The sequence below is a fragment of the Nematolebias whitei genome, chromosome 8 (genome assembly GCF_014905685.2).
Source record: "Nematolebias whitei isolate Nwh7 chromosome 8, NemWhi1, whole genome shotgun sequence".
In the NCBI taxonomy this organism is placed as follows: Eukaryota; Metazoa; Chordata; class Actinopteri; order Cyprinodontiformes; family Rivulidae; genus Nematolebias; species Nematolebias whitei.
Window position 1 is genome coordinate 28,049,223 of NC_056505.1, and position 12,197 is coordinate 28,061,419.

Here is a 12,197-nt window from a genome sequence, read left to right on the forward strand (position 1 = left end):
GTGGCCGTTCACCTGAAGAAACACGACATTGATAGCCATGTTATGTAAGCTCAATATCTGTTTCCATTTCTTTATAACTGAAAGGTAATCAGGGCACTTTTAAGTTAACTGGTTAAAAAAAATGCACTTAAACATGAGAAATGTGAGACTATACTGAACAGGTCATTTTATGTTTTCATTAATTAAGAAAACTTTTTTAATTTAAATGCCCGGTGCCTGTAATAACAGAATAAAAATGGTTAAATCATATTTGAATTGTTTTTGTAAATTTATTTATATGTAAATGAGATGGGCATTTGATATCGCAATATATCGATCGCAGACTTGTGAATCGAATAGAATCAAAATCGTATCGTGACAGACTTTGTGATATTGAGAAAAATCGTATCGTCATACAAACAAATCAATATAATATCGTATCGTGGTTTTCACCCGTAGTTCTTCGTCCTGCAGACCAGACATCTGTAGAAACATGGATCTGGATGAGCTGGGCGGGGCACTGCGCATGCGTCGTCCTTTGCGGCTCCTGTCTTCTGGATTGTTGTGTGGTCTTCAGGGACCCGTTCTGTCAATAAATCCAGGGATAGCAGTGTTGGGCAACGACACAACCTCTCGTTTTGCACCATTTATTTAGCCCCACGGTGAAAACACATCTTTGTTCTGTTAGAAACTGGTTGCGTTCAGCCGCCGGAGCGTCGACTGGACTGGTCACAGCATCCATTCATCCTTTAGCTAGCGTTAGCCGAGAGGCAAGGGGGCCGCTGTAGTCAGAGGGAGCGTCAAAATGTCTGGTTATCAAGGAAAGAAGAACATCCCGCGGATTACAGTGAGTATCGAGTCAAATATAATATTTTCTGACCCTCGCTGGTGGATATTTAGAATCGGCGGCGCACACCAGGTTTGGATCAAAAAGCTTCATCGCTTAGCCGCCGTTATCTTTTCATTCAGCACCACTTCCGCTTCTGAAGCTAACAAAACATGGATAAACAGTACTGATGTCCACTAGCGAAGCTCGTGACTTTCCACCATGTCGAGCTTCTTCCTTAAAACACGCTGATGGCATCTCCTGTGGCAATAACATTTCTCTCAGTTTTGTCTTTAGCATCCTCACCTTTTGGTGGGAGTCCATGATTAAAATCAACTTCCTGTCATTCTCCATCATCTGACATTTACTCTGTCTGCCCTCATCATTGCATCCGTCTGGTTTGTTTGACAGTCTTAATTGGAGCTGGTAATTAGTCTTGGTAATAATGTCATGTATCTTGTACAGTTAGGATCATGTGTTGAACACAGACCATTCAGGTGGGTTAACCTGTTGGTTCAGTCAAGGTTGTAAACATGCTGGACATCTCAGAGTCAACAAGGACCCCCTCAGGGACTTCAGACTCGTAGACCCTGTTATTGGTCTAGCTCAGGGGTCTGAAAACTTTACGATCAAAAGAGCCATTTTTTACACCTTTGTTCACGACATTAAACCTGTCCGGAGCCGCAACAACCTGCTACAACTGTGGTTATCAACTGGTGGCCCATGGGCCACTTTTGGCTTGCTGGAGGGGCATTTGTGGCCAGTAAGGGTGACATTATAAAGCTAAAAATAAAAATCTAATGGTTTTTAACATTTATTAAAGAAAAATAACATATTCTTGTGTGGGTGGAGTGGGGGGAATAATCAGTTTTTACCTTTTAAAAAATAAAAATCTATAACCTATGCAGACAGTTCATATAAAGAAATAAAGCATCAAGTTAAAGCATGTTTTACTCCTTGTACTATTCTAGTGTTCACATATTTGCAAAAGAAATGACAGGAAAACTCTTTGAACGAGTCCTTTTTTGTTGTTTGTATAGACAAATAAAATTCTGTTTTATGTCAGTTTTGGTCAAAGCCTGAAAGAGCCGCTGAAGAGGGACCAAAGAGCCGCATGTGGCTTCAGTGCTGCACGTTGCAGACCCCTGGTCTAGAACTAAGACACTTAAGTTTAGCCTTTAAACAGCTTCATGTCATGTCTCTCTAAAGCAGGAGTCAAATGCAGAGTGTATTTAATTCATAAGCATGTTGACCTACATTTTCCTCAGATTACAGCTGGAGTGTGTAAAATTCTCAGTGCTTTGTTTATAACAAAATGTATTTGTCTGCTAATAATCCTGTCACTTTACGACATATACAATACATTATGCACCTGTTTATTTTATTTTTTATTTAGGGTGATTGCCTCCGATGTGTGTCCCATCAGTGTATGAATGTGATAAGAGTCTCTTTAGAATGATTTGTTCCATTAACTTTGTAGAGATCTAGTAGAGTGCTGTATGAATGGGTAAATAAGGGAACAGATTGTAGTGTAAAGCACTTTGAGTGTCTTGATAAGATAGAAAGGTGTTATATAAGTACAGTCCATTTACCATTTATTATTTATTTTCAATTTTGTGTTGTTAATTTTTATACTGGCAGATCACCACAGTCCATGCTCAGTAATCCAGCTATAAAGTCCAACAATGTTCAGTCAGGTCTTCTGGATGGTTTCTTTTTTTTTTTTTTGATGACATAAAATATATGTCATATACTGGTCAATATTTTCATTGTGCAAAATCTCTTCTCTAAATACAATACCGGTTTAAAGAAAAACACAATATAACAAGTTTGAACGCACTTCAAACTAAAATGTCAAAAGTATTGGGAAACTAAACATTCTTTTTAAAGCATGTTTTTGAGGGGAAAACAATTAACACACACAAAGAAAGGTTTTGTTACATGTCTGCTGTTCTTTCAACAACACGCACCTGATAAGCGTTTATATTTTGATGTGTTTAGGAACTCCTATTTCCATTTATAGTTCAGTCTGTGCTGCTTGATAGAAATTCCACATACATTCAGCTCGCAAGTCTGAGTATTTCTTTTCTTGAGGCCTTCAGTATACATCTTCTGCGCTCATTAGCTTGCTCTGCTTTCCTTTGAGGCGCAGAAAGCCTGTAGTGGAAGTAGGCCATCCTGGTACGCTGTCATTTCATCTCATTCATGAGCAGCTAATTGTGCCACTTTATACTCTGTGCGTTTACGTACGGGTTTTAATCAAAACCTGCTTCTCTTTCAAGTGATATTTTATGAGTGATGAAGTGTGCAGAGTAATATTAATAATTGTTTTCCTAGTATGAAACATGCAATAGATTAATGAGCAGTTTGGTGTGTTTTAGACATTTATCTGGTCGTTTCCTGTCGTAGGGGGTTTTTCAACAAACTGGAAAAATACGCAGATGTCAAATCGTTTTTTATTTAAAAATCAAGAATAATTTTCTTAAATATTGCATTACTGTTTAAGCAGAAAACAGGCTTCTGAATACTTGCTTAAAGAAAATGCACTTTTTTCTTAAACGATGGTTTAATGTCTTTTCAGAGTGACCGTCTCCTCATCAAAGGAGCAAAGATAGTAAATGATGATCAGTCCTTCATGGCGGATATCTACATGGAGGATGGAGTCATCAAGTAAGTCTTGATTTAAAATGAACAGCTGTTCTCCTTTTTATTGTGATCGAGTTTCCGTCATTTGCACATCACGCCGTGTTCTAATTTCATCAGGCAAATTGGAGACAACCTCATTGTTCCAGGTGGAGTTAAGATCATTGAGGCTCACGGACGGATGGTGATGCCTGGGGGGGTTGATGTGCACACCCGATTCCAGATGCCTGACCGAGGCATGGTGGCAGCAGATGACTTCTACCAGGGCACCCGGGCTGCTCTGGCTGGGGGCACAACCATGATCAGTTACGCACCATTCGTGTTTATAGCGTTATAACATATGTGCATGCATTTGAGAGTATGATTTAATTTAGCAGAAAAAAACTCAACATGTTGTTTATATTGTGCAGTTGATCATGTGGTACCAGAGCCCGGTGTCAGCCTGGTTGCTGCTTTCAAACAGTGGAGGGAGTGGGCTGATGGCAAGTCCTGCTGTGACTATTCTTTGCACGTGGACATCACTGAGTGGCACAGAGGCATGCAGGAGGACATGGAGGCACTGGTGAAGGATCTTGGTACGTAGGCAACTCTGACACCTGTAGGCTCGAACAGCTGCTGTTTCTCTTAACGTGCATGAGGAAGCAAATCACGATGAGGGGAAAAAAATCGCATTACATTCTGTTTTAATTAAACATTTCTACCTTTGTTCTGGGTTTTTCTTTTGCTTCCATCTTTTGGCTGTTTTCTCATAAGTTTTCTGTCTTCAGGTGTCAACTCTTTCCTGGTCTATTTGGCTTATAAAGATGTTTTCCAACTTTCTGACTCTCAGGTATGCTTGGCTTGTGCTCGGCTTCAGTGGGATCTTTGCTGATTTGTCACAGGTGTCTCGGTTGTTGGGTGTCTTTGTTGCAGACACCTGTCCTACCCGCTGACTCATGCATATCTCTTCTTACAGATCTATGAGGTGTTCAGTGCCATCAGAGAACTTGGAGCCATTGCGCAGGTGCATGCTGAGAACGGAGACATTGTTGCAGAGGTAAGAAAACTTTGGATTTGTGTTTGAGTTGGGAGGACTTGTCTCTCTGACACTGCACTTCTGTTGTTTGTATGGTTTAGGAGCAGAAACGTATATTGGAGCTGGGGATCACTGGCCCTGAAGGCCATGTGCTGAGCCGTCCAGAGGAGGTAACTTGTCCTGTGCTGCTCTTCAGCAAGGTTCAAGATCTGAAGTCGGTGTGTGACCTATGTCCTAATGTCTGTCTACGTCTGCAGGTGGAGGCAGAAGCAGTCAATCGCTCCATCACCATAGCTAATCAGACCAACTGCCCCCTCTATGTTACGAAGGTGATGAGCAAGAGTGCGGCTGACATCATTGCTCTTGCTCGGAAAAAGGGTAAGAAAAGAAACTCTTCCACTGTCAGAACTGTGGCTATTTTTGCTTTGCGCCTGACACCAACTTGTCTTCTCCTGTAGGTGCTGTGGTTTACGGAGAGCCTATATCTGCCAGCTTGGGCACAGATGGTACCCATTACTGGAGTAAGAACTGGGCCAAGGCAGCAGCCTTTGTCACCTCTCCACCGCTCAGCCCTGATCCCACCACCCCCGACTACCTCGGCTCTCTGCTGTCATGGTAGGCAGTCTGGGCCGAGACCTAAAGATAGCTGGAACACAGTGACACGACATCCGTTGCTACATTTCATATTTACCCAGCTGAATTTCCTTTATGCATTACAAAATCCCCACCTCTAAATCATCAGTGTAACATATAAAAGTTTATTCACTCTTTCACGTTTGTTTTTGCCTTTTTTTTTTTTTTTTATCTAGTGGTGACCTGCAGGTGTCAGGTAGCGCTCACTGCACTTTCCATACTTCTCAACGTGCGGTAGGCAAAGATAACTTCACCATGATTCCAGAGGGCACCAACGGCACGGAGGAGAGGATGTCCCTAATCTGGGACAAATGTGTGGTAAGCTTTATATGACCTAGTTTCAACACTTTGCAAAATTTTACAACCTGACTTGGAGCACAATGCTTTGTAAACCTTTTTGTTAATCTGCTATTTTTAATTTGTCATGTCTTAATAGGTGACTGGAAAGATGGATGAAAACCAGTTTGTGGCAGTAACCAGTACAAACGCAGCCAAGATATTCAACCTGTACCCCCGCAAAGGCCGCATCGCAGTTGGATCTGATGCTGACCTCGTGTTGTGGGACCCTGATATGACCAAGATCATCTCAGCTAAGAGCCACAACCTGGTCAGATAGATACTTGACCTGTGTTGATTCTCACACCACAATGTTTTTCATTATCTCATCAAACTTGTTCTCCCTCCCAGGCTGTTGAGTATAATATCTTTGAGGGGACAGAGGTGCGTGGAGGTCCTCTGGTGGTGATCAGCCAGGGCAAGATTGTGTTGGAAGACGGTACGCTTCACACCATGGAGGGATGTGGGCGCTACATCATCCGTAAGCCCTTCCCAGATCACGTGTACAAGAGGATAAAGGCTCGCAGCAGGGTGGGTTCATGCTCCTAAATATGCTCCTCTGAGCAGGTACTCAGCTGTGTAGCTTGTTTTCTGATCAATTAAACTGTTCAGCTCACAGAGCTGCGAGGAGTCCCCAGGGGCCAGTACGATGGGCCTGTGTGCGAGGTGACTGTGACTCCCAAGGTGATGTCCTCAGTTTCCTCAGGGAAGACCTCCCCCTCCACTCAGCAGCCGCAGCCGTTCACTCACCAGCCGGTGCGCAACCTTCACCAGTCTGGCTTCAGTCTGTCCGGTGCGTGACTGAATGAACACATTTCATTCATGGCAACTTGTTCATCTCGCAGCGTTCAGATTTTATTGTATTTTCTTATTTTCAAGGGGCCCAAATTGATGACAACGTACCTCGCCGCACCACCCAACGCATAGTGGCGCCCCCTGGTGGAAAAGCTAACATTACCAGCCTCGGCTAAGCTACTTTCTGAACCGAGCCAGGGTGCAGGGAAACACTGGACCAGAGGGAAACAGTTACTAATGTCACATCTCTCACCACCTCTGACTCCCCCCTGCACCCCCTCTTCTCATTTTTATTTACACACTACCACCAATCACCTCATGCAAAAACAAACAAAGCACTACTTCATGTTTTTCCATCTTTCCTACCATGTTTCACTTCAAAGGAAGGATGAAGTGAATTGAAGCAGCGTTTTTACCGTTTTAACACTCGCCCAGTTGTTTACATTGTTTTTATTTTATTTTTGTTGTTTACATTTAAATGCTTTTCTAAACGGATCAGAATGCTGGATGAGGACCGTCGGAAACAGAGCAGCTTCTCTGTTTTTGAAAGTTTATTTCCCACACATTTGTTTAGATTGTTGCGTTACTTAAAAACCTTTACTTAAACTCAACCATCCAAAGGCGGCGTCCACATCTAAATATGAACACATTTAAAAGATGTTTGTAAGTTGTCCTAATTTAAGTCCACAGCATAGCTAAAGTGAAAACAATTGTGCCAAACAGGATTGTTGGGATAATTTTTAGGTGGGATTTGATAGTAGATTAAAAAATCAAAAATCTGGATATTGTGTTTACCTTCGCTGTTTACAAAAGGCTGTCACAAATCATCCTGACTTTAATACAGTTATTATTGATGTGGATTGCCCTCAGCCTGTAATTTGAGCGGTTTATGACCAAATGATGCAACATTGTTCATTACAAAAATCTGAAAACATCCTGAGTAATCCGAGGGCATGTTATCATCGTCTTCAGTGTTCCACCAGTTAGGTTTTATTTGAAGCTTGCAGTATTTGTTGTGTTTTCAATCCTCAGAGGAGCAGTTGTCTACGGTGGCTGTGAGGTATAAATGAGCAGCATTTCAAAAAACATAACATTTGAAAAAATGGCATTACCTTAAGCCAAAGCAGATGTGGCTGGAATTACATTTGAAAAAATGTAATAAATTAATGTATGGTATGGTATGGTATAAAGTTTATTCATTTTAAAAAAGTACAAAACAATTCCATAACAATATAAAAAAAGATACAAAATATTTAAAATGAAAGGCAGCAAAAAGAAGAAAAAATCTTATTATATCTGCCCCTTTTTTCAAACAATTATTTCAATCATAATAATTTTCAAGTAACAGAACAAAATGAATAACTCAAATTTTTCTAATTCTAATGCAAAACACAAACTAAGCTACTTCATATATACTTTTTTAACAATTCAGCTTTGATCTTTTTCTTAAATGTACACATTGACTTGGCATTTTTCACATCACTCTCTAGACCATTCCACAATCCAACTCCTTGTGTAATAGGTAAATGACAATAAAGTAAAAAAAAAAGGCAAACCCCACTACTTCCGGTTTTGCTTAATGTAATTCTGTTTTTTCAAATATAATTCTGTTTTTTCAAATATAATTCTGTTTTTTCAAATATAATTCTGTTTTTTCAAATGTAATTTCGTTGTTTCACGTGATTCCATTTTTTTCACATGTGATTCCAGCCATTTCCGCTTTGGCCACTTCTGCTTTGGCTTAATGTAATTCCGTTTTTTCAAACGTTGTGTTTTTATTGTTTTGGTTGTGTATTTTGAAATGTAATTGTTTTTTGAAATGTTGTTCATTTACACCTCATGGCCACTGTAGTTCTCCCATGTCTTCCTTTTATGTTACAGTTGCACTTTCTTCCTTTTTTAATTTTATATAAATGGACTGTTTGTGTTTCATAAAGTCTTACTTTTTAGTGTTAACTACACTTAAAGGAAAAGATGAAGTTTTTCCAGGGTCAAACCACTCACTGAACATTAACGGGGGGGATGGGGAGTGTTCACATGGCTAACTCGTGATGTTTTTATTGAAGAAATGTGGACATTTGCCCTTGTTTCGTCATTATGTTCTTTTTCCTTTTGTTTTTTTGAAGGGTTACCAGTGCAACAAGCTTCCTTTAGACAGACCAGCGGATGTCGTTTAGCAATCAGATGGATGCCGAGAAGAAGGTTTTTATTTTTATTTGACGACCTCTCTGCTCCTGGTGCTATCTGACCTTTACTGTACGCGAGCAGACGATGTCCATGAGCAGTGGGTGAAGCTCTGTTTGTAGCAGCCTGGGTTGAGTCACCATTTACCAGATTTAGACAAAAATTGTTTTGCACCTGTAACAATCCGGTTAGTAAATGTGTATGTGAGGTTGCAACTTTGTAGTGGATGTGTTCGTATGTTCAAGGATATGTGTTGGATATTTGCCTGCCCGTTCTGTAATATATTGATAGCACACTGTGTCTATGAAGGCTCGTTAAAGAGGAAAAATATGATCTTTGAGACCTGATGAAAACTTTTCTGTATGTATAAGAAATGACTCACATTGTGCTGATGACGTGTCCACAGTTCTTGGTGTTGTGAGTGAACTGTACCAGATGCTGTATATTGTTCCCTTAATCTTTCTATCTGCCCCAGCGTCATTAACACTGGATCTACCGAACCACATCAGGTCTTCAGAAACGGAACCGCTCAGCAAACGCGGGATCATTTCTCGTCATTGCCTTGTCACGTGTAGGATTTGTATGCACACCTTTAAATGTGAAGTGATTACCATTCGGGGAACTTCCTTGGAAATGGTTGTTGAGTTGTGATGACGTCTGCTCTCATTCACCGACTGTGATTTTTCCTGCTTGTGTGTGTTTTTTCTAAGATACCAGAGTTTGGAGGGAATCATGGATCCTGTCAGCTTTTGACCTTCTCTGTGTTGACTTCAGTGGATTAAACTAATAAAAAATGTAACTCGTCTTGTTGACTCTTTTTATTCGGTTTCATGTTTGTTGCAGTTCCTTTATCATAAACCCAAACTTTTCTGTGGTGTCTTTCAGGATGAAAATCATGTTCATCATATCTTATGATCTTTGCAGTCAAGTGACCTCAACAGATTTTGTTTGCAAGTTGATTTTTACAACTTTTTTCAGAAAGGTGTTGAATAAGTTTGGGCGAGTGATGGGTGCTATATTTTACAGTAATCGTTGAGATCTTTTGAAGTGCAGTTCAGAAGAGAAGTTGTGAACATTTAATATCTTACCTGTTGTAGATGGCTCCTTGAATGACCTTGGTTTGAAGAAAAAGATGAATGGTTGAGTTCTTGTGCGCCAACCAGGACCATGCTGTCCTGCTTCCACTACACTTTTCTATGGGAGAAAGCAGTAACTGTCTGCACCCCTGTTTCTTTACTGCACTGAAATCTTGGAAAACATTGCAATTCTTGAAGACATTCACAAATCATCTATGCGTACATAGGCGGTAACTCGTAGGTTACCAGTACTGTTTCTTGAATGTATCATTCATGATGTAAACTGATACTGATCTCCTGTAGCTGCAGTCATCTAGATGATCTTTGCATTGCATTGAACCATACTTTTCTTTGTACATGTATGTGTGCGATGGCATTAGTATTTAAAAGTGGTGATCTGTTTTCTGCACGTTCATGAAAAGGTTTTAGAACATTCCTGGTAGTAGCAGACAATCCAGTGTCAAACTAGCCATTAACTTGGCATTCCTGTCAAAATCAACTCTTAAGGCTCCCACCGACTCGGGCGGTCCTCAGTCCACGTGGAAACTATGCGCTGACCGCAGACGGTTGAGACTTCAAACTCGAGCGTCCACCCTGACCGGCTGCAGTCAGCTCTGCAGGCAAGGGGCGTTTACCTTCGGGACAAATTGAGGTCACCAATTGGTCATTTGCTGACATGCCTACTGGATTGATTGACAGGTCGGGGGAAAAAAAAAAAAAGCTGGCAGCCGCAGCAGTGTTCTGTGTTTATATGTTGTTAATATAAAGTTCTAAAAAAAATAGGGAGCACTGGCGCTGCAGCCCACACATCAGACCCTCCCGCAGCCACGCTGGACCTGATTTTAATTTGCTTGTGACAAATACCTTCATTTCTCACAATTTCAGTCATGGCGTCAACAGATGAGGAGGAAGAGATCGCTTGCCTCTTAGAAAAAACAAAACAAAAGGCGTTATTGCACTGCTCAAGGTGGCTGCATGTTGGAGCAGCTCTGTTACTTTCATTCTGAGATTTTGCTTTTGGAAACTTTAATTCCTGTTTATCTGGATGTAAAGCACATTTTTTTGGATGATTGTTTCCTCTGGTATCAGATGCTGTGCAGCTGGAAGGATTTTTACTGAAACTTTTTTAGTTTTGGACATTTGTTATGATGCGTAACCATGGCAACAAGGCAGTTTTCTACAACCAACAGCAGCTGATTAACATTAAACCACACCACAGATGAAGAAGGGGAATTTAATACATTGGTGTCGCATACAAAGCAGTCCGTCACCAGGCAGTTTATTGTGCGACACCGAGTATGCGTACATGGTCATAAAAATTGATTGTTGCATGGACATGCCCTGTGGGCGTCTGCTTCAAGTCTATTCCGATATGCACAGACCTACACGGACTGAGGTCCGCCCGAGTATAATGGAGCCTTTATTTCTTCAAAATTGCATTTCAAAGAGCTATCTTGTCGTCTCCCCTCCCCTGCGGAAGGTCTGCATGACTATGTGCAGGGTGTTTTTTTCAATTTCAGGCTATCTTTCCTTGGCCAAGGAATGAGCATCTGTTAGGAATTATTTTTGCCTCCAAATCCTATACATGTTGTCACTTTCATTACTTTTTGTTTGGTCTCACTTGTAAATGAGTCCTCGAGGCTCAATGTGATGTATCTGTATAAATAAAGGTTGAATGACTGAAATCTACAACAGGTAAGATATTAATTGTTCATATCCTTTTTAACAAACTCTCGTTTCAAATATCTGAAAGCTGATTTTAATCTGAGTTTTTGATATGTCAGAGTTGGGCAGAAACAAACATAAAGGTGATATAGAAACTCCACAGACACACTCTGAGTTATAGTTTGTGTCTTATGACTAAAATGAAATGTCACAAGTGAAAGATTTCCTAATAAAAAATAAAACATGGCACAGATGCAATCTGCACCTTTTTATTTAATAACACAAAACTATGAACATAGTTTTAATATTTTGTAATATAATGTATAAAAATAATATATATATATATATATTATTATTATTATTTATTTATTTTTCAAAGAAATTGGGTACTTATTCAAAACATGGTATTTCTCATCAAATATTAAAATATTGTCTTGGCCACAAAAACAACCAGCTTATTAGAAATACCAGGTAAACCACCTCCAGCATCATTAGAAGGACTTAATTATTAGCAGCATGTGTACCTGTGCATCTGCACTGTCAAAAGAATCTTCCGTCCATCGCTGAACATGGGCGCCGTGAGACACTAGGTGGAGGCACAGAGTTGTGCTGATACTCTGCAGGCCAGCTGCATTTTAATGCTCCAGCTTCTCGCTCACATTCACCCACACAGGAGCTGCCAGTGACAGAAACAGCACTGGGCTTCAGCCACTTTACACTGAGTGCACACATGTCTGCAAAGTTCAGAGCACCGTTCACTTGAAGCCTCTTGGCTGTTTGACATATGTCCAATTGACACTCAACGTAACACTAATTAAGCTGAAGACGGGGGGATCCTATAACAACAGGATAGCACAATCTTTAACCCACTATTGGAAGCTTTAAATAAGAAAAGGAATACACAAAAGGTGAAAACACGAGGGTGGTTTTACCAGGCTGGAGCCTCTTGGGAGAAGTGTGCAAACATGAGTCACCGACAGCACCAGTTGCTATATTTTCAATCCAGTGAAGCACAGAGACTTGCTATTATAAGACCGCACTCCCT

General features: G+C 40.6%; 1 protein-coding gene across 1 annotated transcript; it reads left to right on the forward strand.

Annotated features, from left to right (window-relative positions):
* Nucleotides 1-759: 759 nt before the first annotated feature.
* Nucleotides 760-6,982, forward strand: dpysl2a (dihydropyrimidinase like 2a). The gene is made up of 14 exons (XM_037680546.1): nt 760-826; nt 3,387-3,475; nt 3,569-3,753; nt 3,859-4,023; nt 4,216-4,277; nt 4,404-4,484; nt 4,565-4,633; nt 4,721-4,841; nt 4,922-5,078; nt 5,273-5,414; nt 5,533-5,703; nt 5,784-5,963; nt 6,045-6,225; nt 6,312-6,982. The coding sequence occupies exons 1-14, from the start codon at nt 785-787 to the stop codon at nt 6,401-6,403; spliced, it is 1,737 nt and encodes a 578-aa protein (XP_037536474.1). The 5' UTR covers nt 760-784; the 3' UTR covers nt 6,404-6,982.
* Nucleotides 6,983-12,197: the final 5,215 nt, after the last annotated feature.